We start from the raw sequence: 27,835 nt of genomic DNA on the forward strand, positions 1-27,835 counted from the left end.
ATGAGACAAAAAAACAATCTAGGTAACTGTGTAACGAGTGCAATGCTTTCTTACTCATGAAAGATGTGATGTTAATCACAAATTGAATCTTGAAGCACCTCTAAAATGTATAACATTACTTAAAAATCAGCAGGTCTGAAATCAGCAAAGCAGGAGCATTGCTGATTTTGGACCTTTCTGTAAAACACATAGTATAATATCAATAGTCTACAGTGATTTCAGAAGATCATTTTCCTCCATTATAGGCAGCTGCACAAACAAAACATGCTTCTACAGTAAAGAGGTTTAAGAGTTCAGGTTCTTCTGTTAAAGCAAAAAGTGTCTTCATAACAACAGAAAACTCTTTCAAAAGGTGCTCTACGGTTACTGCATAAAACATCCCACATCTTGTATCAAGATGGAAAGAATGAATTAAGCGAAAGGTTCATTGAGCTAGATTCCGGCAGAAGCTGATCCTTCACTTCGCAGTACACACTCAGGCTTTGTGAGCTTTCAAAGAGTCCTCATGTCTGTTTTCAGAGTCTGTCCTCTCCCACAGAAAACATCCCCTTATCTCTAGTCTGTCAAGACACATTTCTCTGTCTCATAATGAGACCAAGCCACAGCATGCTCAGTCAGCGTCACTTATAAGAAACAGATCAGGCATTTCCAAACTATATGCTGCGGTTCAGACAGATTCAACTTTTGATAACTGCAACAATATTAGAGAGGAAGAGAGCAGTTACCCACTTTGGATACATCACCCCCTCCATTTATAGCTTGTTTTGACTCTGTTTGATCATCCGCTACAATAAAGGAAGGGTGGATGATCGCTGTATCTTCTGCAAAAACACTCCTGAAGAATAGTGCATTCAGGAACCAGAAGATTGGTATTTTTATGTGCACAGAAGCGTGTAAAAGTCTGGCAGGCCTCCACCTCTTCCTCTCTCTGCAGCACATACCACTAACGTCAACAGCAGAGATGTACTGTGAAGTTAAGGGTGAGGAGTCAAACTTTCGGAGTATTGAAGAGGTGTTCTCTCAGGGTGATGTCAGATGGGCTGGTATCACCTGCCACCTGGAGAAAAACCCTCAGAAGATTTTTGTTCCTGATTACATGGAACAGGCGAATTCAAAAGGCTTCCCTTATTTGTTGTTTTTAAAATATCAGGAGAATCTGTGGCTGACAGGCTGATGAGGGTGCGAAGCGTGTTTTGTAGTTTGAGTTTGATCCTGCTGCAAACTAGTGACATATATCTATAATATGAGACACCATGACTTGATCATTGATCAATCAGTGACTTGATCATTTTTTTTTTTTTCAAAACAGACATCCAGCAGGTTCACATTATGGAATGAAAGTCTGCCCTCTGAGCCTTGCAAATGTGGTGTAATAGAGGTTACCAGACAGTGATACTGTGATTACTAATGCTGCTGAGCATGAAATCATTAAAAAGTAGCCTGTGTAGGCAGCATCAGCAAATTGACATCTCTAAACATATCTTTCTCAAGTCTGCAGATCACTTTGTTTCCACAGACTGATGAGCCATGTTGGACTGATTATAGAGATAACATTCTAAGAGTCACACAACACCAAAGGATGGCATGTGACCCCAGAAGATAACTGTCTGACTAATTCAGAAAAAGAGCAGCAGTTAATGATTTCTGTTTGGTTTAAAATTTTATTTGGTTTTTAAAATTGCAAAACTGAGCATTAATTTGTATCTATATGATTACTGTTGTGTAAATCGCTTTCTTGTGTCATGGGTTTGTGATTATACTCAGCTCATGACCAGCATAACTCCAGCTGGAGTCCACATTTTGAGATTAACAGACCTCCTGTCTGTATTTTTTTTCTTTTTCTAAAAAAGACAACAACTTGTTTTATCTGGATGGAAAAGAAATGTGTCTAGCAGAAAGATAATTGTTAATTGCTGTATTTCGGGGCAACGGTGGTTATTTCTAGTCTTTTCGTGATAACCAGGAACTCAATTCTTGCAAGTATGAAATTATAGAAAATGTGTGTGTGTGTCTGTGTGTGTCTGTATCTCCCAGTGAGCCCTGAACATTTCTCAACTGAATTTGCAGTGTGGCTGATAATGTCATCATTAAAGGCAGATAAGGTAATCCACCAAGCCTCTGATTCTTGGCATTTGTGATATGAAGCACAGACTGCCTGAAGGGAGGATCGCATTTGTTTAAAGCTTCAGATGAGCAAAACAGCTTACAGTCTCTCATCTCGAATTCCAACATCCTAATGAAGATGTCACACTTTCTTCCCGCATCACTGATTGCTTGTGAGAAGTAATGAGCAAAACCCCAACCTGCTCTTGCATTGACATTCTGCATTCAGCTAAAGCTGATGACTCTTACGATGATGGTGAGGTTTAATTTGTTTTTCATTTTAATAAAGGTGCGCTGCATCTGATAGAAGTGGAAGCAGACACGGAAGTACAAAAACATGAGCGGCCTGCCAGTATCCATTCAATCATCAGAACAACAATACAAACAAACATCCGCACATTTAATTAGCATTTCTGCTGCTTTAAATAGAAGCGGCGATAAACACATTCATTGTGAATACAGTAAATAATACAGCAAATCTTTTTTCAAGGATGAATTTAGCCACAGCTGAGAGGACACCTGTTGACAATTCCTGCACCCACTCAAAATGTGGCTCAGAGGAAACGAAAGGATACCTTTTCCATCATTCATGTTACTCTTATCTTAGGAATGTCTGCCTGTTATTAAAAAAAGCTCAGGAAAAGTCGTCATCAGTGACCGAATCCAGACATCCCCAGCATTCCTTCATCAAATGCTTCCTGTAAACAGCCAAGTGTTTCCTGTGTTGAGACACGTGGCTGTATTGCTGCCCTCTGACTGTTGTTGCCCGTGTCACCAAGTCTCTGGATGTAAAAAAAAAAAAAAACCTCCAGGCAATCCTCCACTGGCTTACGCTCACATCATGGCACTGAGTCCACTGATACACTCCGAGGAAACACCATCTGTTACATTTTCATTACAGGCTTTGCTTTAAGCTAAGACAATTAAAGCTAATGGAGTGCAAATGTTTGAGCCAATACTGCCAACTTTACAATCTCTCACACATTTTTATTCATATCCATTGTACATTTTAACGACCTGTCAATCCACAGTCATAAATTATGGGGGGAGCACCTGAAGTTTAAGCTTTGATGCCAACATTAAGTGTCAATTTGACACTTAATGTCCACAGGCAGTTATCCAACATAGCTTTGAAATTATTCCTAAATGTTTAAAAAATTGTATTTTTGAGTTTATTCTTAATGGGCTGGTAATGGCACTATAATCCCTTGTATCTCTTATTATGTACAATTGTAAAGAATGGCCTGTGCTTTCTGTCAGTCATCAGTAAGCACCTCCGAGAAAATGCCATGAACTGATTCTTTTCAAGTCACTTGGGTGAATTATCTTTCAGCTAAAAAAAGGATAGGCTTGGATAAGCATCTTTAGCCCCCAAGGCTTTTGGCCACCCCTGAGGTGAGAGGATTGCTTCTCATGAAGTGAAGGCTTCAAGTGCTGCATGTAAAAATGGAAGGTGCTCTTGTTGTTGTGAATAGCACAGACATGTTGCCCTCTGAGACCTGGGGCCTTAGGGAGACAATGGACAAGCTGTGTGGAGCAGGGGCTGTAGAGCTGAGGGTCACAGGGCCCCTTTTCTGAGGGCTACACCACTAAAGTGACTGTTTAGTGACAACACATAGAAAAGGGGTTGTGTGGAAAACTATGGTGGTGATGTGGGGGGGGGGGGGTCTTGAGGTTGTGACCAAAGGCAGCCCATCCATCATTTGTCACTACAGGCCTTTGGGACACAGATCTATGGGCCCACCGTAAACTGACTCCACATCAACAGCATTTAAACAACGCATCAATATTTAAGACTATTAATTATTGTATTGTGTATTTTTTTCTTCTTCAACCAGATATGTGAAGTCTTTTTACCACTGCAGAGTATGTTGCAAGAAGGTGGAGTTCAATGTTTCTTTACATCTTCTGTATGCATACCAAACATATACGCTACTTCCAAACCCATTTTATCTTCACGAGTGGATGCAGAAACTTGACGTCTCTATGACTATGGCTAAATGTGATAAGAAAAGTTGTTGTACTTCTGGTACTTGCCCACAGTTCTCACAATTCATAGCAAGAAATGCAACCTTTCCTGTTTATTGTAAAAAAAAATATTTTATAGCCATGTAGGGTGGTGGTTTTCTTGCAGCTTTTGTTCATAGAAAGAATATAATCTGTATAACCAAACAAAACAAATGGGCTCCGTGTAGTGAAACAAACAGTGCGTGATGGAATCAGGCAGTCTGATAAGTTTTTTTCCTGCAGTTACTCCCAGTGTCACGGACACTAACTTCAAACGGCACGAATGATTTAGGACCTTTAGTGCAGACAGGGCTGCCATCGCCCTAAAGAATAGTGTACGGAAGAAAGGTCTGTACAGCTGGCGTAGATACAAAAGCAGGAAAGCTTGAACCTCATCTCACACCTTCCCTTCTTTCATCTACTTCCCCTCATAAGCTGGTATTTTGATTCCTGGATTCCTGGCAAGCAGCCCTGTTCAATTCAAAGACTTTTCAACAAGAGCATCTGTTTGGGTATTATCATAAACCTGCATGCACCCCCACCCTTCACCTTACGATTCCCCCTCTCCTCCCCCCATTTGCTACCTCTTTCCTTCCTCAGCTGTGTGCACTTGCATGTTTGTGGAAAAGGGGTGGAGATGGTGGTTGACGTTGGGGCAGGGGGGCTTTTCCGTGACCCACAGAGTCAATGATACATAAGCCACATGACCAACTAGTCTTCTTATCCAACACAAACAGGACTCATACACTCACACACACTGCTGACTTCTAGCACACTCACAGTTCCACTGAACTTGGTCCATGCTGCCATTTCTCTGGCAGAATAAAAGAAGACACACATACACACCTCCGTGGGAGAGCTCAGATAAAGACAAGCCTTCAGTCTTGAGTGGCGCTGTCACACACTGATATACAAATACGCATTTAGACAAATACACAGGCACAGTCAGAGAGCCACCACACACACTCTACACACACACAAACTGACACACTCACTTCTCACACACACACACACAGGGTAGCAAACAGTCTCTCTCTCTCTCTCTTTCTCTCTCTCTCGCTCACTCAGCTGCTCTCCTCTCTCTCCCTCTCCCTCCCATCCACACACACACACCACTACAGTGTATCAGCGAGTGACTAGCGGAGAGCCAGAGGGGAGTGCAGAAATGAATGTGAAGATCCTGACGTTGGTGATTGTGCTCTTGGTGTCTCTGCTGTGTTCTGCCAGTGCTGGTGAGTACAGGAGCGGCCAGCCTTGTCACCGGTTGTCTCCCTTTCTATTTCTCTCTCTTGTTTGCCTTGGGCTTGTGCAGGCAGCTGTAGTTGATCAGTTACCCAGCATGGTTAGCCTTGTGTGGGCTCTAAAAGGCAGGAATATCAGCACCTGGTTGTATACAGTACTGCACTGCAGTGGTTATACTGCCTGCTATTGTACTGACATTGCTTTTATGGTAAACTTGAATGTAGGTTTTTGTTCAAACTGATGATTTTCTTCCCTGCCTCACCTTGATGTATGCTTGTGAGATATGTGGAGAGGTTTTTATTGTTGGACATTCATGTGCAGAGCTTTTCTTGAGTGTCAGATACTGTTGTGGTTGTTATGAAATGTACGATATGCATGGCACATGTTCTGTAAGGTGGAGTGAATCTCATTAATTTATGGCTTAATGTATTCTATCTGACCGAAGTACTATATGATCTTTACATGACTGTGATTGTGCAGCAGGGTAACACAGCACCTATATGTGCATGCGTGCCTCCTGCGGTGATGATAATGAGGACTGTAATTGCTGTACGCATCAATGAGGGAAACACAGATCCCAGATGCATGGATCGTCTCTGGAGCCGCTCCGGCTTGATGCCTTGTCACAGTAAAATTCCGTAAAGTGCTGCTGTGTCTCTGGAGCCATTGTTGGTTAGGATATCAATTCCACTGTGGACCTAAAATGTCTAATATTTGTCACTAAAATATTGACTTTGGACTATTATAGAGAGATAGTGCATATTCTCTGTGGCGGCTCATGGGAGTGTATGGGTTGTGAGAAATGTGGTTGGGGGGGTAATAGGCAACCTGCAGATGTGATGCAGGTAACATTGTGGTGTGAAAAAACAACAGTTAGGTCTGTGTAAATGTCTAGACTATTCTTGAGATTATCACCTACCCACAAACCTACCCACCAACTACAGTTGCTTGAAAACACCCAGACAGCTTGTGTTTGTATTTATTACACGTGTAAGATGCTGTATAGACAATATGTCGCTGGATACAGACCAAATCTTTAGCACAGAATATGATTATAAAACCTTAAAAGATGCAGACCATAGCATATATACTGTAAGATGCTCATATATTGCTAGGTGCTGTATAGACTGTGTAGACCTGATGCTGTCCACTCTGTGTATCGATCCATGGCCACAGCACTCACAGTTCCCATGCTTCCCAGCACATTCGTTACAGCGACATGCTATTTTTGTCTGGGGCTCTCAGCACATGAGTAAATGGGAAGCAATTATCTAGCATCATGGTCAGTGTCGTTTTTCACGCCCTGCGTGTGGCTAAGCGTGTTCCACGCCTGAGAGCCCACCGTGGTACACCAGCGACAGGGAAAATAAGGCTTCTGTGCCTCGGGCTTTCATGGGAGCTTATCCCTCTCAACGTTCAAGTCATGCCGCTTATGTGCCTTTCTGTTCCCTGGCTGCTACTGTAGTATCAGAGCTCCATTGACAGAGAGGAAGAGAGAGAAATAGAGTGAAAGAGAGCAAGGGATGCAAGTGTGTTGCAGCGTTGATGGGTGTGGGGAGGGATGCTAGCTGGAGTGTGTCTGCGTAGCACAAGCCTCTGCTACAGTATGCGCTGTCGCGGGAAGGTGTCGGAAGAGGCTCTGCATGTAGGCAGTGGGTGTGAAGCCTTTCATCTTGAGACAAACGCTTTTCCAGTTCACTGGGCTTTCTCTCAGGCATCTGTGTGTGTACATGGGTATCTGAGAAAGAAGAGATACACATTGAGCTAGGCAGAGGGTGTGTGTGTGTGTACAGGAAGCAATGAATATAGAACTGAATCTGACTGATATAGGGTGGGGAAGTGTGCAAGTGTGAGCTTTGACTGTATTTATGGGAGCAGTAGCCTATAAGCAAGAACTCCTAACGCAACAGGCAATTCACCTCAACAACCTAAAGCTGCTGACAGTATTCATTCAGGACACTAAAAGAGCAGCTGTGGCCTTTTCTATGTAATATTAGCATCCTTTAGCAGCACACTTCAATTACCCATCCTTGAAAAGCACTCTGGTTCAAGAGTGGGCTCCAGCTTTAGACATGTGGTATCCATAATTCATCTGGAGGCCGATCACTCTTCCTCCCTGTGTGTCTTAAGACTGGGGATATAAACAGTCCTTACTCTCTAAACATTCTTGTGTCTGTCACATCCTCTTACAAGATGTCAAAGCTTAATTTTTCTCTGTCATGGAAACACCCTGCCAATTTTCAGGATAAAAACAATAGCAGCTGGCCATAGACACACATACACACATTGTGCAGCCTAAAGTTGAACAGGTGAGGCCATGGTGAGAGTGAGTAGGACAGGAAGCCCAGATCAAAACCATTATCTAATAGAGAAATCGTCTGCTTGGGAAAGAGGGGATTTTATGAGAGCTGTCAGCAGTGCTATTATTTCAAATTAAACTTTGATGTATTGTTGGGGCTGGCTGCTCTGTGGCACCAGCATGCATGTGTACCGCACTCTTGCCAGATAGATGCTCAACCAAGTGCTACGGGTCAAAGTACAACCCAAATAAAAAAAGGAGGCCATAGTACATGAAGCCACTAATTAAAGCACACAGAGGCATGAAAATCAGCTAGTTAGGTCTGATTATTTTGTTAGACAAAATCTATTGGTGTAAACCAACCGTTACCAGGAAGCTTTAAATCATAATCCCCACAAATGTAAAGAAGGTGTTTGTACCTGTGGACGTGATTATGGTGGTTGTGGAGAAAAGAAAAGCAGCTAAACTTTTCCAGATGTCCGGGGATAACATAATAACAGCAGGCAAACACTCGTGTCAAAGGGGGAGCAGTAGAAAGGTTATTACGGGATTATGGAGAATCACAGAGGCACAGGCGCTTGTGAAGACCTGCTTGTACACACGCACGCACACACACACAGGGTCAGGCAAAAGAACCTAGAGTTCCTCTTGATGCAGCATTATGAGGAAATAGACCTGCAGCATCAGCTGCAAACACACAAACAATCCACGAGTTGAGTTTGTAAGTAAAAAGGGATGTTTTCCTGTCAGGATAAATAGCAGCATATGAGCTATGTTTTTGATGCACACTTTGTATATTAGTGTTGGATGGGTTTGACTGATGACAGATGACTTTATGCTGCAGTGATATATTGTGCTGCATCGATGTCATATGGTTTGGAACCAAAGCTGAAAAAGTGGAGCTCTGCTTTTCTTGGTTTTAGCCACAGTAGTATTTTAAAACCACATATTCTCAACATATTTTAGGAGTTATTTATTATGTATTTTGTCTTGTTTTTAAAGGAAAACAATTTTACTTTCCCTTATTTAATTTAAGCAATTACATTTGGCCCATGGCCTTTCATCTACATTCATTTTAGCCCTTCGTGGGGAATATTGTGGGCATCTCTGAAATAAAATGTATTTAGGAAAAGCCAAGGGAAAATTACATCAAAATATCTGACAGCAACAATTCTCATTTGGTCAAGAATGCTACAGAAGACTGAAAACTGTGACTGCAGCATAACGAGCTAAACACTGCATTTCTTTGAAATCTATAGTTGTATTGTAAACATAACTCATGCTTTATAGCAGTACTATATACAGTCTTGTGCAATTGCTTAATCTATATCATTAATATAGCCATATAAAATGATACAGATCACAGTGAAATGTTAACATTTAGCACTTTATCTTCTTATTTCTCACATCTGTATAATATCAGCCAACATGAGCTTGGTTAACGGCATTTACCAAAAATTGCTCTAGAGTGGGAGTAGAGAAAGAGATTTAGTGAAAAATCATAACTCATTTGGTAGGGATATAAGGCTAACCTTTGGGCTAACACTCCCTGGAGAGCTCAACTGTTGAAGACTTTGGCATATGTGACTGCTGGGCCGCTGTAATGTAATTCAGAACCCTTTGAATGAATAAATCCACTCACTTAGATCTTCCCTTGAGAGCAAATCCAGTGAAGGGAAAAAGAAGCAAAGATGTCCAATGGATGAGAAAAATAAAAAAGATGGACAGGAAGACACTATCTGGGAGATGAGAGGATGTGTGAGCTCTCTGTGGTGAAGGAAGTCACAGTTACACTGAAAAACTCACAGCTGGAGATCCTGTCTGTCTTTACAGATTTCATATGTGGAATAATGACACTGCTTGTCTGTAAAAAAAAAGACATCTGCTCAGCTTGTTTTTGTTTCCCAATGTCACTTTCAGTCTAGACCCCATTTGGAGTTTTGAGGGCACAACCCTTTAGGTTTGGGACTATGGTGGGGGCCCTGTGTTAACCAGACCTCATGTGATCACCAGACCCTATCCTATAGCCCAGGGCACTCCTTACAACTTAATTAAACCCAGATATTTAAAAAAAATCGTCTCTGTTTTGTACCAGTGTCCAATATTAGTGATTTATGGCTCTCCTTTTGAACATTAAGTGTTACATTTATAGTGGCTGTACTGGCAGATCAGATTCCTGATCAAGATGTGAGTGGACATTTTTATTAACGGCCTGCCAGACCGCAGAACAAATACTGTGGCCTTTAGGAATGCAGGTGTTTTAATTACTTTCATGCTCAATTTGTAGAAACCTAGAACAGGAAAATATGACTTCTGTATATTGCTTTAAAGACATCATTTGGTATAGAAAATTATACTTTATTTGTGCCTTTAATGTCAAGACTCTATAGGCGTTATCATGGATCAGTGAGATTTCATATATGGCTATAAGTGCTACAGCTGGTTGTTGTTAGGCTGTTTTAGGCCAGACAAAGGATTTCACTGCTGTGGAGATGTCAGTGTGGATTGAGGCTATAGATCTGTAGTGGGACTTTGTAGATTTGGGGTTCATTTAGCAACACCCCCACTGGGATCTGCCTAAACTCAAAGCCTTAGGCAACAGGATGTGCACGTCTCCCTTATTCTCAGAGAATTATACAGTGGGATGTTGAGCTACACCTTATGTGGTTATCTGTCATGTAATATATGTTCTCACCTTAAATTAAAAGCTTACAATTGTGAAACCTACAATCTCCTCCATCTTCCACACAACTGGGTCCCGTCTGTGACAACACAGAAATCATTCATTTATGAAATCATGCATTATTCATCACAATTGCTCTGTCTTTGATCACAAATGTTATTTTCCCTAGGAGACTACAGTATTTCACACATACAGATAGACTTAAATGCTGTAATCAAATGATCTGCCACTGACTAATAGCATGGATCACCACACATACAGTGCATGTTTCCAGGATCAGGACAGGGGCCCCCCGCTGTGTCTCATTCACTGTAAGAAAAGGAGGCTGTAGTGCACTCATGGCCCCCTGAACATGAACAGATGTTTGTAAAATCAGAAGAGCAAAACAATATATAGAATTCATAAACATGCATCCACATCAGGCAAACAGTTTATCCTAGCAGCAGATGAAAAGCTTGTGGACACGCTAAGCCAATAAACACTGAACTTTAGCTCACCTTCAGCACCACACAGCTGAACCTGTCAGTAAAAGTCTTTAAAAGTTTTATTTCTTTTCTGAATATGTGTGTGACGACATTGGCTATTAAGTTTCATTGTCTTGTATTTGTAAAGGGCTTCTCTCTACACACACATCCTCTACATATTGATAATATATTTTAGTAGACAGGTTTCATTTCATTTTGCTACAGCTTACAGCAAAATAGCAAAGATTAAAAAGAAGTGAGTATGTACTTAATGCTTGCTTGATACACCTCTGCTTGAATAGCACCAATAGTACAGTAGGGTATATACATATGGGGAGAGGTGATGGTCTCCCTCTTATTAGTTGCAGCTGTAATGATTCTCTGCCTCTTTTCTATGTCTTTCTTTTTCTTACATCTCAAATGGGAGAAGGTACAGAGGTTCACAGCAGGGGCGGGGTTGGGGGGGGTGGGGGGGGTTGATGACACAGAGGCGGGAGGGGCTGTGTTTCACATCTGATTAGTGTGCCCATGGAAACGGATGGTTGGAGGATCCCTTTGCCCTTGACATGCAGTCTCTAGAGATCAGGGCACTGGTTGGTATCTTTACCTAACTACTGTACCTGCCATGCGCAAAATAGATTTACTCCACTGCTGTTAACAGAAACAGCAACACCAGCATCTCACATACTTCTGCCCTTGGCTGCTTTGGCACACCTAGCAGAAACTTGTGTAAAAGAAGACTCCCATTGGAGTTACTTTATGTTTGCTGATGACTGCTCATATTCTGTAGATTCCAACCTACAGTAACCTTGTAGCCACAATTTCACCCCTTCAGCTGGAGTGGGAGTGTGAATAAACCAACAGGCAGTCAAGTGGTGAGCGGAGTCAATGGCTTCATTAGCTAGCTCAATGCTGCTGCCGGCCCTTTGAACTCTCAGTTCTCTGATCATAGCAGAGTATGCAGTCTCACACCTCATCATTTCATACACTCTCTAATTCAGGAGCATATATAGCACCACACTTCACAGGCAGCAGACTTACTCAAAGGGACATCTGTAGAAACCTAGAAGCCTGAGGGACTTGTGGTTTGTTTTTAATTACTTCAGAACCTTATGCGAGAGTGGGGGTAAATTTCAGAGCAGGGTAGGCAAGGGGTTAAGTTTAAATGCTGCAGCAGTGGGAGCAACTTTTCATGCACTCTGGTTTCCTCACAAGACAAAGCCAGCCTTCAGCTCAGCCACAAGCCTAGCATTATCACAAAACAACAATGCTGCATATCAAACAGTCCCCGACAGAAATAAAAGCAAGTGCTCACGACCAAAACAAACACCCCTGAGAGGAACACTCAGAGGCTAAGTGCTATGGCCCACAGACACAGTCAGACGGCTGATCATGGATTTGGATTCTGTTCTGTGAAATTTGTACACTGAGAACCTGGTTGAATTCAGCTGACAATGTCATTCTTTTTTTGCTCCAAACTGAGTGCTTTTCATGGTGGCTGCCATGGTAACGTGGTCTGAAAGTCGGCAAGGAATGGGTACCAGTTTCTGCCAAGACCCAGACTAACTGGTAGGCCTGCAATAAGCAGCATTTCCAACACTAAATGTTTGGATTGTAAAGATGAACAACAAGGGATGGCCTCTTTTGTTAGGCACCATTCCATATGTGCAGGATAAATGTGTTTGGAGGCCGCCAGGCAGTCACAGGCAAATCCCTCTTTAGCTGTGCTGGGGCTTACTCTAGGTTAAAAGAATATTTGGCTTGTCTATAGCACAATTAACACATTTTATCCATGGCTTTATAATACTGACTCCCTGCAGTGGTGCATCTCTGCCTATGACATGTCTGGCTGTGTGGGCTAGTATGTCTGTGGAAATAGCATTCTATAGAGCTAAACCTATTTGCATCCTTTTAGTGAATGAAGGAGGGAAGAACACGATGGAGACAGCAGGCCTGCTCCTCCAACGTCATGGTAATAACCATGGCTACACACACCAGGGTATTTATTCTTCCTCTCTCCTGGTAACATAAATATTGTTCTCTTACCCACAAGGATTACACAGACACACACCAGAAGCTACAATCACCTCCCATGAAGACAGAAATAATGCCAGGGTCATCATACAAAACTGTGCTCATACTGTAAAGGTAGTCATGTTTTTATTTTTGCAAAAAAGATACAAGAACTGATAGAAACAAGATCCTCCAGCTGTGCTAACTGATTGGTGATGCTGCACTTTGACACAGCAGTGCATTGAACAAAATGCTAATGTCAGCATTCTAACATGCTCACAATGACAATGCTAACATGCTGATATTCAGTATAATGTTCACCATGTTCATTAATTACTTTATCCTGTCAGTGTTTGGTAATTAGCTGAGAGCACAAAATATATAAGAAACTGGTGGGAATAACATTAATTCTGTAAGTAGTAAGTTGATCTTTAAAATCTCTACTGGAGGGAAAAAGAAAGACTGAATCACAAAAATCATTAGGTTAATTGCTGTTGTTCATAATTCATGATAATACATACATTAGTGTTTTACACATATGTCTCTATAACTCAACATTGTCTGTGACTCCACAGACCATGAGGTTATGATGCTGTGAGATAAAGCAGAATCTCATGTAGCTAAAACAGAAACTCATTTCAGTACTGACCGTGATACTCATTCTCCAAGCTATTTGTTCACACCTTCAGATATATCTGTAAAAACTGCAGCGAGCCACAGAGGTGCCTGTCAGATAAGTGATGTAGACAAACAAACAACAAAGAACCCGGAGGACAGTTCAAATCTTATAGAGACAGCTAGCCATGAATCTGCAAGATTGCACATAATTGATTTATAATCAGTGTGACTGTGAGCTATGAGCAATACGAGTAAACAAACAGATACAATTCAAGGGGACAGCAAATCAATTTGCAGTGACAAAGAAAATTAAACACAGTTGGGATTAAATTTTGGAGGTCATTCTTCACTTCACAATGTTTACATCTTGCAATAATTTCTAATGAACACAGCCCTGTGTGTACTTGTTGCTTCACTTAGCCTGACTTAATCTCTTAGTGTCAGAACAACCATTATGCACCGGCTGCATTTACAAGAGCAGACATTTGTTATGTGGTCATTTTGCCATTCGATGCACACAAATCAGCTTTACAGCCATTAATAAGCAGCTAAGGAAAATAGCTCAGGTCCATTTGCCATGCTCTATCCTGCACTGACACAGCACTGTGATATATAGTTTGTTCTTGCCAGCCATGAGGGCAGTTGATGAACTTGGCATTAAACCAGAGGACAGCCATTTCTCTTCTCTGTTCTGATTGGACAGACAAGTGCGGGAAGATGTATATCTCTCCAGGCTCCACTGATGGACTGTTGCAGAATCAACAGGGATACTGTCAGTATTCCACTTTCTACCAGACCTTAATAAGACGGAGAGCCGGCCATTTGAAAAAGACAACATAACAGATATTACCTTAGGAGGTGGTGAAACTGGGGCGGGAAATAGGGAGCAGCTGGGCAGCTATTCATCATTAGTCTGGAGATTGGCCAGTTTGTGACACTGTCGACTATTCTCTTCCCTGCCTGACCACTTCTAGCTATTTTCTCTTCTTTAAGGACACAGCAGCAGTTTCAGCAATAACAAGGCATTCCTGAAATTCCCCCTTTATGAAACTTTAATTAGGGAATTACCATGTGATAGAAGAAGTGTTGAGATTTGGCATAAAGAGGGCACAACTGGGGTTTTGGGGTCAAGGTCAAAGAGATAAGACGCTTATTATTAGGAAACACATATTATCCTGCCATTTTACTGTTTTACCAGCTGAACATAAACATGTGAACACCTCATGGGAAAAGATCAAATGCAATACAACAGACACTGGATCCAATTTCAGAGCAATATGATAGCTGAGATATCTTTGTTTATGGAGTTGACATATGCACTAACCAATGATAAACCTACCATGGAAACAGGTACTGAGGCACTCCTCAGATGGGTAGAGACACAAGCCTTGCTGCTGATGTACTGTATATTGTATCTGTCACATTCAGATGTTTCCCCTACATGCTGTAAGAGTTAATCTATACTGCTAGTGTTATCATCAGGGCCCACCTTATTTTTAGCCATTTCATTACACTTTTCTATCTTGTAGCCAGATTGGATAGGTTGAGATTTGTCAGGAGAATTACAAGGTCTTCTCCCTTCAAAAACCTTAGTGCAGAGCAGTGTCTGACAGCTTGCCATGGCAGGAGACATCTAAATTGTCTCATTATGGACCTGGGTTATGACAGGCTGAGCCACCCGGAGGAGAGGCAGATGAGTTGTGTGAGCAGAAGTACAATTACTTTACCATCTTGCACTGCAGTGTGTGCTACTGTATGTGTGCATAGCGACTGGGTGTATATGTTTGCAGCACCATCATTCAACAATGCATGCAGCTGTGCGTTTACTTCATCGGGAGAGACATAAGGTGACTGTATGCTTTGACCAAATTCCTTGCAGCGTATATGACTTATTATTGCGCACCTCTGGACTGGATGGGTGTATCTAGTAATTTCTTATGCAAACAATAATGCACACACACCACACACAGCTGCACACAGAATGTGTGAACTGTGAACAGCACCTAAATTTGCACTGATGGTTATGTGTAGGTCTTAAAACTAAAAAGTAGGTTTAGGGAAAACGGCTTCTCAATCAGTTTGTGAAGGGACTATTCAAAACCTGTTTGGAAGTATTTACGAGACTGTAGGATGTTGTGATCCTAGCCAAATAGTTTTTATGCCTAAACCATTGGGGTGGAACGGTTCACTAAATCCACGGTTCGGTTCATATCATGGTTCTGGGGTCACGGTTTTCGGTTTGATTCGGTTCGGTTCACATTTTTGAGGATTTTTCTACTTTTAACACTCTGGAAATACCATAGATGAGCACAAAATATATATATCCTATTTATCCAACATTTACCATATTCAAGAATCAGTTCAGTGTTTCCCCATCATTACATCAGGTCAAGTCAATTTCATTTCTTTTTAATTTCTATATAGCACCGGATCATAACAGAAGCCATTTAAGAAAACCTTTCCTATAGAACAGGTCTGCACCTCTTTTATTAAACAAACTAAACAGCTCATGTTATTTATCTTATCTATCTTTGCACGGCAGCACGTCATTTCTGTCTGCATGGTGCGTTTACAATTCAGCGCTGCAAACACAGACACACGTGTGCACACATACTCCCACCGTCGGACAGAGAACGACATGCTAGTTGGATGGCCTGAATTCTATGACTACGCTAGGCTAAGCTAACGGTGCTAGTTTTTATTTTTGCCATTGAAATATATTATTTACATCCCGCTCTGTAAGCATTGACGGGACCAGTGGCAGCTTTGAGCACAATTGGACGCAGAGTGGTGTGGATCTCTCTGCTCTGCCTGCAGCTGATTTGCTGCATGAAGCTACAGTGGCTGTGGGTGTTTTGAGGCGGGGGAGGAGCTCACGGCTTCTGCTCGTCGAGGACAGTAGCCTGACTGCAGAATGATTTCACGTCAGTCTCCAAAAGTCACCAGAGACAGTCACTACTTGCTTTTGATTAAAAAAATGTTTGGAAAGCCGCCAAATGTAGCGAGAGAGACGCCAAGTTGCCAACACTCGTCTATATGCTGTGGTAAAAACTCCTCTCTATATTACTTTATGTGCATGTCCAGAACCGAACAGAACACGCTCCCTGAACCGAAACGTCATTCATACTAGAACAGGAACCATGCAAAAACAGCAATAATAATAGAATAATTATTGATACAACAACCATATACTATGTTGTTATAGGACTAACTGGCGCAGTTGCGAGTACAGCATTGTGTTTCTGTATCTTCTCCATCTGAATGCTGAAGGCGAAAGTAAAGAAAAAAGACCTCTCTGTAATACTTCCTGTTAGCCTCAAAATCTACTCAAACACAGAGAGTATTAACATTCAACCCCCTGGATTTGACAGAAATGAGCTGAATGCCTTCAGAATGTGTGAACGTCCGTCATTCAGTGTGTATCTGGAACAATAACAAGAGGATAATGTGCAGCTTAGCGCTCCTAGGGGCAAAGATGTGCTTTAGATGCGGAAATATGCAACCAAGATTTTCCCCGCTGCAAATGAATTAGCCCACTGTTAGCCCACAAATACAGTGTGTAATGTGCTTGCGGAAGAAGATTAGTATGGAAATGGAACTTGAGATGTCTGGTGTTTTTGGCATATACACTGCAAACATTTAACAGGCTGTCTAACTCGTACAGTTATTTAAATCTTACGGCTAGAAATCCTTTTCCTTTTTAGTGGAAATTGTTCTTTTGAACATGGTCTTTATGAAGGTCATCAACTAATAAAGACTGCAGTCTTTTTTCTGTTGGCATTATAATTTTTGCTCTTGAAGAATATTGCCCTTGATTCAAACAAAGTGATCTCAGCTTGAGAAACTCAAATACAGGTTTGAAGTCTCTAACTTTTAAGTCATCCTCTTTGGCATAGCTGTTTTTTCTTCATGTAACAGCATTCAATGTTAGAACTAAGATGAAATGAAAAGAATCTTAACCAATCAAAGATTGTACAGTAGCAGCATCATGGCTTTTCTAAGCTGCTCAACTGCTGTCCTCCAACTTTCTGCTTTTACAAAGCTGTGTAGTCAACTAGCTGACTTATCTTAAGCTGTGTCCTCACCCCAAGCTCTTGTAAAGCCAAGGAAGGTCATTCCCTGGGGAATTCTAAAAATGGTGCCAGTCTCTCTGAGGAGAGAAGGCAGGAATGTCATGACCTCATGTGAATAATGCCAATCAGCCTTTTTGAGGGAAGAAACCCAAAGAAAGGAGAAAAGGTGACAGTTCCCTCAGGAAGAGGATATCTCTCTCTATTTGTGCTTTGTTAAAGAGAATAACTTTACTTCAAATAACCATGATGGATTGGGCTTCAGACTATGTTACAGTCTACTATAAAGAGTGGTGTTTAAAAAGAGGTAGTAGTCTAATAAAAAAATTCTATTGACAGGGACCAGGGAATTTGAAAAATGAGCCATACTGAGGTTTTAGTGTACAGATACTGATCAGTGTTGGTACACTATTTAAAACTACTCGAACAGACATTGGAAAATTAAAGTATAATCTGTCTGATCCAATCCATCCACCAGCGCCCAAAATGAACACCCACCAACATCAGCACATATGCAGCATGTTTCCTCTCTGAGCACTGACTCTGAAACCTGTTATATCTCCACAAAGTGTGGAGTATACTTTTTTTACCACCACTGTAACACTTATTCAACGTCAGTGTCTGACACATGGGAACAGTAAAAACTATGCTGCTGCTATGCTGTTGTGTTTTGGCGTTGTCGCAGTGCAGACTCTCCTCTGTGTCACAGTGGACAGTCGGCAGGTCAGCAGTGGCGTAAAAGAGAAGTTACGCACTTAGAAAATAACCATTTTCAAAATGCTACTGATCCACCGTCTCTATGTATTATATAATCACAGTGGGATGTTTGTGTTTAGTCTTTTAACCAAGTTAACATGAAACATCTTCTTTCTACAAAGACAGCAACCAGAGACAGGCTACGTCTATAGTTTCTCACCATTATGTTTATTTTAGCTGCAGCTTCAGCAGCTAAATGCTTCAAACCCCTGTGAAAAATTCTATATCAATATGTGTGTTTAGTTTTAATGGAGTAGACTATTTGGTTTTTGGTTGACTAGGTTAAGAAAACCGCATACATGTAAAATAAATATATTCTCAACAACTCGCTTATTCAAGAGGGGGGAAAAGACAATATTGAATTGATATTGGTATTGGCACCGGACGGTATCTGACACAAAAAATTGATGTTATAGTCTAAATGTTATAATTTGGGCCTATGTTTTAGATTAAATTTCAAAACCCATCCCAAACTTTACAGTTGTCACCTTTTAATGTCACTTGCAGTTTAATAGCGTTGTACTGAGATTTATAGTGGTTTGCATGATTCAATTGTTGAAAAAAAAAATGCATTGTAGTATAAAGCGGTAACTCACTGCTTTAACTGAACAAATCAACTGGCAATATAAGAAAATGCTGCAAAACATTACATTTGGATTTCCAAGAGTGGGTCTGTCAATTTGTCAAAGGTTAAAAGGTCGTAGAGAAACTTGGGGTGGACTGAACCATTTGAAAAAGAGGGGCTTAAGGGGATTAGGCCACACTTATTGAGAGATGACTCAAAACATATGGAATTGCTCTCAAACACACTGACAGTCACACACACACCTTAGACATTCACACACTCCTGTAAAACACACGGCTTTCAAATTCATCCCTGCACTAGGATCAAATGCTGTGACATGACGCTTATCCACATGGTCTGGTGGTGTGCAATGTTTGTAATCTGGAGGGAGGGTGATGGAGACATAAGACACAAAGGTTTAGGTTTCGCCTCTGCCAGGCTTCTTGCTTCTGCTGCATTGGTCCAAACTTGATGAACTACAATGCTGGGTGGGCTTAGAGAGGCCCACACACACAGTCTCACCCACACACTTATCTATACATGTCTCTTGTTTCCTCATCCATTACCAACATGCTCCCTTTTTCACATATTTGCTTTGAACACCGATAGACTTGGCTCATAATCAAAATGTGATACCCTGGATGAGAAGGGCCTGTAAAACACCATCTACTTTTTTTGGATGTCTAATTGGTCTCCTCTGTCTCTATGTGTCCTATAGGTCCCATGGCCTCCACAGAGCATGGCAGAGAGCTGGAAGAGGCAGCTACAATGAGAAAAATGGTCCAGCAAAACCCTACGAGGGGCGGTCAGACCCACAGACCAGCTGGCTGGAAGAGAAGACGCCCACGGCCCCGTCTTTCCCACAAGGGGCCCATGCCGTTCTAAAGCAAGGTGAGTTTCAAGCAATCAGGGCTAAAACTAATTCTGAGTTTCTTGACAAAATTGTAATGACAAACACATTATAAAACACCCAGCATCACTCTGTAAAAGCCCTTTCTGTGAAGAAACAACAGATGTCTCTATATTTGCTAGAAACCTTTCCGTTAACTCAGAGCTACACAATTTCCTAGAGAATATGAACAAAAGCTCTTCCTAATAATTATAAAATTGAGAAAACACCATTTTCATAGAGGATTTTCTAAAAGTAAATACAATGCATAGTCCTGAAATGCTTTGTTGGCAGAATCACTGGATGTTTTTAACGGCAAATGGCTCTTACTCTTACAGGCAATATTGAAAGGTTTGTTAATGAGCATTGCAGCCAGACTGAACTCCAACAGAAGGATGTTATTGTTGGCATTTAAGAAAAGTTTGTCTTAGCAGATTATTGGACTGAGCCTACTAGCTTGCATGCTTTCTTTGTACAGCAAAAGTTGTTTTTAAATCTACGTCATTTTAGAAACCTAAACTTTGAGTCAATTCAGCTGGAATACATTTTTACTTTGCATCTGATTAAATCAATTAAAAAACCCTTTTCCAAAAGATAATACTTAGAGAGTCAGGTTTCTTAACACCAATTTCCTAGGAGGGAATATTTAACTTGCTGTGAAGTAAAACAAGACTGTGTAAGAAATCTCTTTCATTCAAAATCAGAGATAATATTTAACTTATCACCGTTTCACAGTTTGACTTTCTATTCTGAACCAAAACCAATTCTCTGTATTTCATTAAAAACAGATCAAGCTTTATCTAGATCTAGAAACTAAAATATACAACAGCCAATTAAACAACATGATCACATTTACAGAGGATACAGATTTAACTTGCTAATGTCAGCATGTCAGTGTGAATGGAATGGAACAGCAGTACATCTACATGTTACTCCCAGACATTGTGGGAGACAAGGGTACTTGACAAGACACAATATCCTAGCAGGAGGTGCCAACCATACAACTTTGACCTGCAGAGGTCTACCATAAATTAAATCTATAGTGTGAAGTAGCTGTGGCCACAAAGTGTCAAGACATAGTTAATCAATTTTAGGGAGAAGGGATAAAAGCTATAAAAGTATGGAATCTCTTTGAAACAGCCTAAGACATTTCACAGTCTATAGTGAATTATGGATGATTGTTGTATTTTTTTCTGCTTATAATACAAGACTCTAGAGGCTAACAAGAAAGGTAAAAACAATAAGTGAGGAGTGAGCCACAGTAGTCTGCACTTGAGGGACAATATGGGTCCAACAACTTCTCACAGCCTGCCAATTAAATGTGAGAATCCTCTAAGTGACTTGAGTGGTCAGAGCTTATGTTCAGTGCCAGAATGCGGGCCACATAATAAAGGGAGCTTCAGGAAGTTGTGAAGTTCTGTAAAAAGGAATGGTTCAGTGAGTCACAATGCTGTCTCCATAAAACCCCGCTTAAACCACAACATGCTTTTTTGTTCACTTCCCTCTCATTCTTGCAAAGTTCATAGTTCACGTCATTCAAGGATTTCTCTCTGCATACCTATTTACTTCACTGATGAGAAACCAGCAGCATTTTAGAGATATTGCTACCAACCTGAACTAAAAGTCCCTGTTTGTTCAACTTTAAACCCTGCTTCCATCGTAAGTTTAACCTGTTGATGGGAAAACCCCCTCTGGAAACAGCTGGAGTTGCAGTTTGTTTGATCAAAGCTAGAGTTCAATGAACACATCCAGCTGAGAGCTGGGACCGGCAGAGTGGATAAGTCATTATTGAGCTAAACTTAATTACTACACTCTACATAAAGATTATAAAGAATGATTTCCTTGACATTGTCCATCCTCTACCTCTGTGCTGTGCTATTTAGCAATATCACCCCATTTCCATGTCAACAGCAGCTAATCTTTTATTCTCCATGACACCTGAGGCAAAGTTGGTAGTTTTCATCATTACACATTCCAGATGTGAGTGACTCTTGAGACGAAAGACAGCAGCCAAGGTCATCCTATTTGAGCATCTCAGATCAAACTATGCAATTACAACTCCTGAAGTCATGCCAGGGACAGTCTCAAAGATGACAGGAAGTTACACATTTGAAGCTGGAGGCAATTTGTGGAAAACCTAAGTGGCCCTGAGTGTGAGAAAATCCCATGAATAAGTCTTATAAAGAATTTTCCCTTCAAAACAGTGTCAAGCCAGTCTGCATCCCCTCGTATACGCTCACTTTGTGATGCAGAATGATTTAAAAGGGGGGTGCTGCACTGAGATCATTCTAAAACACAAAGAACATCAACAATGAACAACAGCACAACTCAATGGAGATTAGATATACCTTACATCAGTTCTGGAGGCATTACATGACCACAGAAGAATGTCATTTAGAACAAGAACAGGCCATTATCGGTGAATGAACCTTGTTGTCTGAACCATATGAAATTATCACAGGGCAGGAGAAGATAAGAGACGATGAAAGATAAAACATTTCTATTGCAGTCCCCTGAGTGTAGTGTAATGTTGGGCTTGTGTTCCGCATTGAGATATACAATTGTTTTTCTTACTCCCTGCTGCATTTTCCAATCAAAGACCGTGAAATCTGGTTGGAACATGTCTGGGATAGCCTTTTGTTGTAGTTGTTCAACATTGAGATCACAAAGCATAGAACACAGAGAAGGCTTCACTATAATCTCCCAGAGGGGCACATTTATTGGAGAGGAAATTGAAATGGCTGCTTAAGTCTTGGGCAGTACCACAGTATTAAAGGATACTATGATGATGATCTTTACTATTGTGAGAGACACCCTCTGGCTTTTTGGTCTCCCGCAAACAACCAAGGAAAGGTGGCAGGAGGAGGTGTTGAATGTAAGGCAAAAAAAAGATGTTTCCAGGGGACCTTAAAAAGTGATGAAATTCCATTTCAGATAATTTCCAACTGGGCTGACAATCGGACGTAGCAACCAGTTCCATTATTTTTTTTTCCATTGTCATTTATGCCATTTACATCACATTTTTCCTAGGTTGTACAGTGTTAGCTCTTTTAGCAGCAACTCAATAGCACAGTGACAGCATTTGTGACTTGCTAGCCACACTTGCTACCATGGTAGTTTCAAAATGCACAATTGGCACTTTGTCTTTTCATGGTATCAAAACGTGTGCTTCACATGAACCAAGTGATTGTATATGTGAAGAGTGCAACATGCTCTTCACATAACTTCCTACAAAACACCCATATGAGTCAGTCAGTCAGTCTTTTTATTGTATATGTTAACCACTGAATGCTATGAAACATAGAGAGTTTAGTTGTGTCTTCATTAAAGGAGGTGGAACAGTTAATGAGTTGCAGCCTGTATAATAAAAATCTAGGTAAAGATGTTGGAAATGTATTAAATGTGAAAAATGGATTAAATCAAAGCCTGAGTCTGCACAACTGCATTTTTTTTAGGAAAAAAACACACAGTGATTGTGTTCTCTCTCTCTCTCTCTCTCTGTTATTTTTCTGTTTTGCAGGCACTGCTTTAAGCGCCCTCCCCCAGGTTCTGATTTCTATGCTCTTCCTTTGCCTTGGGGGGCCTTGCAATGAAGGGCCTACGCTTGCCCAGCCTGAAGAGTGATGTCCATAGCACCTGCTGGTTCTTCAAGCAACTCTGTCCACAAAAAAATCAGGACAAGCCGCTCACCCTCAGCTCTAGGAGGAATGTGGGGGCAGGGAAGGGGGGTGGGGGGTATTGAGCTCGAGCTATCAAGACTATTTCTCCGTCTCTCTCTTTCTCTCTCTAACTCCCTCCCTCACTACTTATCTATCTCTGTCTTTTCCCAAGTGTTTTATTTTCTTTCTTTTTTTTTTCAATTTTCTAATTTTTTGCTTAATAGAGCCCAATCATAGCGATCTCCCTGAGTGTCTCACACACTTTGCATGACATGTGGTGGAGAGGGAGCCCGGTCAAAACAATCTTAGTCTTAAAGCATCTGTCATTTCTCCACAAAGTGGTATTTCCATGTCTCAGATCCAAGGTTACTGCAGCCGCTGATTTCATTGCTGTGTAGCTACTTAACAGCTTTACTAGCGGGTGATCATGCAAATGGGTAGTGTCAGTTTTAATGGCAACTATTAAAATCACTTATGATAGTCTGGATGTCTGCTGGACAATGGAAAGGTTTTTGAGATCAACAAGCACATGTGAATGACATTATAATCATTGCTTAATTATCATTATTAATGGTGCTTTGTACCTCCTAATGACAGTATGTCCACATGCAAAGTAAAGCTGGACAGAGAAGAGAGCACATGTTGTCAAAACAATCTATTTAGGTGACAGAATAATTCCTTCATGTAGGAGATTCTTTAATCCAAAGCTATTTTGGTGTTTCTGAACTCATTAACACCTTGGGGTTGGGGAGGGGGTGGGGGTTTACTGATATCCTCAAGGTTACTGTAACATGTCCCACCTTGGATGAGTCTTTTGACCCCAAATCCCCCAATCCCAATCCTGTCCCCAATCCTCAGCCTTCTCACCACACTGCTGCACTGTGCAGCTGCTCTACACGACTGTTAACTGGCAGTGGCGGTCTGCTCCAGTGACAGGCCACCTTGCCTTTTAATGAAGTGCCAAATAATAACTTCTCCACAATGCTGCCAGGAACGAAGGAATGAAAGGTTAGGGAGAAACACATTACCTCTTGTTTGAAGTCTTGATACACTGACGCATTATGCATTTAAAAAAAAATCTGCAAACGGAAATCCCATGTGAGACAATGTTAGCAAGGAGGACAAGTTAAATTAGACCAAAAAAAAAAGTTTCAAAGCAAACATCAGCTCAGTTAATATAATACACCATAACCAGCCTACCACTAGTTCTGTGGCTGTTTAAATATTCAGCATATGGCTGGTTTAACCCTTTTACCAATATCTTTCACTGACGAAACACTATGCCTTTCCATCATACTGGAATATTACATTTAAGTTTAATTCTGTGTATTACTTCTTTTTTTCCTCAGGGTGCTGTGACAGAGGCTTGTACTAGAGCAGTCTATTTTGTGCATTTATTTATCAAAACACAAACATACAATACATATAAAACTTATATGAACATATTTTCGTATACTGTATCTTTACTCTCCTTCTTTGTATACACCAGTATAGCCATGAGTTTCAGTCATTTCTAGTCACAATCCTTTCCCTACATTATGTTGGGTACAGTTGCCTTTCTAGTCTGCCCTTCCACAGCACAGGTGGTCGTGGCTTTGATCATTACGCTCATTAAATCCTAGAGTTAATCTTTCTCATATGGATCTCCCCAAGGCTGGCCAGGGCCACTTAGTCTGAGCTCATTGTTAAATTGGCTTAGACTGAAACCACACCCTTCCCCCTTTTTCAGTCTCCAAACCCCTGCTGATTTGGTGTGTAACCATATAACTTATTAGGACTGTGACCTGTAGAGCAGCCACTTGCAATTGATTATTGTCCATTAGGTGTGTAGAGCAAATCAAATTTCAATTCTCTGGAACAACCTCCTTAATTCAAATCAGTTTTGACCACATAAAGCAACTGGTTAACCTAGATTTTCCCTCTCGCCATGTCTCATGCAAATATTGTAATAAAAATGCAGTCTTCTCAGTCCCAGCATGAGAAGCTTTTATTAAGAGAGCATCTAAAATCACAGTGGTAATCCACCCAGCCAAGCTCACCTTGATTAAAAATGTATTAAATCATAGGGCACTGTGAAGAGTAATAATTTCAGTTCCACCATTATTTTTTCATAACCTCTCAGACAGAGATGTAGATTTCATTAATGCTCCTCGGTAGTGAGACAGCTTTGCTCAGGATGTCTCATGTATTATTGGGAAAGATAGTAGGAAGATATGAGCTGGGGATGAAAGTTCAAAGCTGCAGGAGTTGGGATGCTGGAAGTAGACTGGGTCATGACAAGGGGTTCAAATCAATATTTCCCCATCTCAGAAGTTATTGTTACGGAGCCGAGCAACGTCTGTATCCGCACTGTTCTTCATGAATGTATCCTCACCATCTGCACCAGCCATGCTGCCCTTCCAGAGACCAGAGCAAACCAATGTTTATGTAAAGCACCATTTTTAATCTTGGTCTGGTTATCAGTTGAATCCAAAAATCAAAAGCCAAATATCACACCAATCCAAAGCCTCCGATGTCAACTAGTCCCAACAAATAGACGTAGCTTTGCTCCAGGACTTCTCTGTATGGGTTTGCAAGGCTGCACTTTTGCAATTCCATTATGCTGCTGGAAAAATACACCCTGAAAACAAGAGTCTCTTGGTATGGAATGGTTTTCCAGTGTATTGTGACAATTTTTTTGTCCGATTCTTGTCTTGCTGGTTGTCCAAAGCTTACTTTTTTGAATACAGTGTGAAAAACTGTATCTTTTGTGGATGTAACAATTAGAAGAAATAAGTAGTCTGCAGCACAATATGTCGTGGACACGTGAAAGCTTTCAGGCATTCTTTTCTTGTAGATCATAGCCCACAGCCCTCTCCTGCACATCAGGTTAATGGGCCTTGTGGTGTGGAAGGACAAGCACGTCCAGGCTCAAACTGAAATGGTAAACCAATACATTATGCTCGGGGAGCAAAACCATTTTCCTTAATGGTCTTTTCCAGCAAGGCTTACACAAGAGAAACAATTCCTATCCTCTCAATGTTTCCTCTATGGTTCCTCTTTTCTGTGACCATCACAAGGCCTGAGTAATGTTCCTATGCACTTGTTAGCATGTTTTCCTGGTAGAAAAATGTTTGTTCTGAGACCTTGCCCCCTCTGTGTTTAATTCTTTTTGTCCAAATACATTTGGCTGGAAGTGTTTAAGGGGTAAGGATCGGAGGAGAGATAGATATGTGTTACTGATGGGGATGAGAATAAGCTAGCAGCAGGTTTTAAAAAAATAGCTTAGCCATTGATCTCAGTTTCCCAATAGGTATAGGCACAACCCAATACATAAAAATCACCCTACACACAAGGTTTTTGTTTCTTTTTTTTGTAATATTGTCATTTTATACTCAGTTCTCTACCAGATAAAATTTCTTTAACACTTTTACTCTCATTGTGGAAATGGAAACAGAGTCAGAGTCAGCACACAACACATTCCATGATTTTACCTTGTTAATCTCTAAGCCCATCAAACTGTATCATGTTGGCCTTCAGAGTGGGTGTCTGCAGAATCAAGTGGCTGATATTCAATCCGATGCATTCACACTTTTCCACTGGCTGGGCAACCCTAAGGATAACTAGATTTTTACCTCCTGTGAGAAATGACAATGATCTGTCATTATCCTGGAGCTTCAAAATGAGACTTCCTACACCCAGAATAGCACAGGCCCCTCCTGCCTTGATTGTGACACATTCTCCATCTATGTAACCACTGTGTCCAAGATCAGCTACATTCAGAACAATCTTAGGAGAAAAGCAGTCTGTAGGCTTACATGCCATTGCAACAGTGTTATTGGTCTCAAGCAGATACTATTTGAAAGATGATGTATTACTCCGGAAACATATATTCTGTTTATGGTGTGTGCTCATATTACTCACCAGGCCAAATGTACAGTCCCTGTCTCTGTTTTGATGTTAAACTGGGCAAAATAAATGACATAAATAAATGAATAAAACAAGTGTATCAGAAATGGTTGAAATACTGTGTACATATTGAACTTTTGGTTTCTAATTTATAAAAGATAAGCTTTAGCTCTTGGAGTACTTATTTTATTTTTTCCTTTCATGCGTAGCTTTGTGTTTTTATTTTCTATTTCTGTAAAGTGTGTAAATATATCTTTATGATAATAAGTAATATTAAAAATCTTATTTTAAGAAAGCACTGTGTCCTGTCTTTATTGGCAAAAACAGATTCAATTAATATAATAAAGTCGACTGTGCAGTAGACACAGTTGTGCTTCGATATAAATGCTTCGATCAGCGACAATGTCTTGAAGCTGGTTATCATGGTCTCATTAACATGCTGTGTGTTACATTTGCTAATTACTACACTTTTAATGATGGTGCTACACAGACAGTTAAGAGACTGCCAAAGTAAAAACACATTTCTATCATCGTCTGTTTGTTTAGGATACATAAATGGATAATTAACTGTGAACCGCT

General features: G+C 40.8%; 1 protein-coding gene across 1 annotated transcript; it reads left to right on the forward strand.

Moving 5' to 3' along the window:
* The first annotated feature begins 4,823 nt into the window (after positions 1-4,823).
* apln (apelin) lies at positions 4,824-27,372 on the forward strand. Its single transcript, XM_028416616.1, has 3 exons — positions 4,824-5,342; positions 19,539-19,711; positions 23,230-27,372. The coding sequence occupies exons 1-2, from the start codon at positions 5,276-5,278 to the stop codon at positions 19,703-19,705; spliced, it is 234 nt and encodes a 77-aa protein (XP_028272417.1). The 5' UTR covers positions 4,824-5,275; the 3' UTR covers positions 19,706-19,711; positions 23,230-27,372.
* Positions 27,373-27,835: the final 463 nt, after the last annotated feature.

This window comes from Parambassis ranga, chromosome 10 (genome assembly GCF_900634625.1).
Source record: "Parambassis ranga chromosome 10, fParRan2.1, whole genome shotgun sequence".
NCBI lineage: Eukaryota > Metazoa > Chordata > Actinopteri > Ambassidae > Parambassis > Parambassis ranga.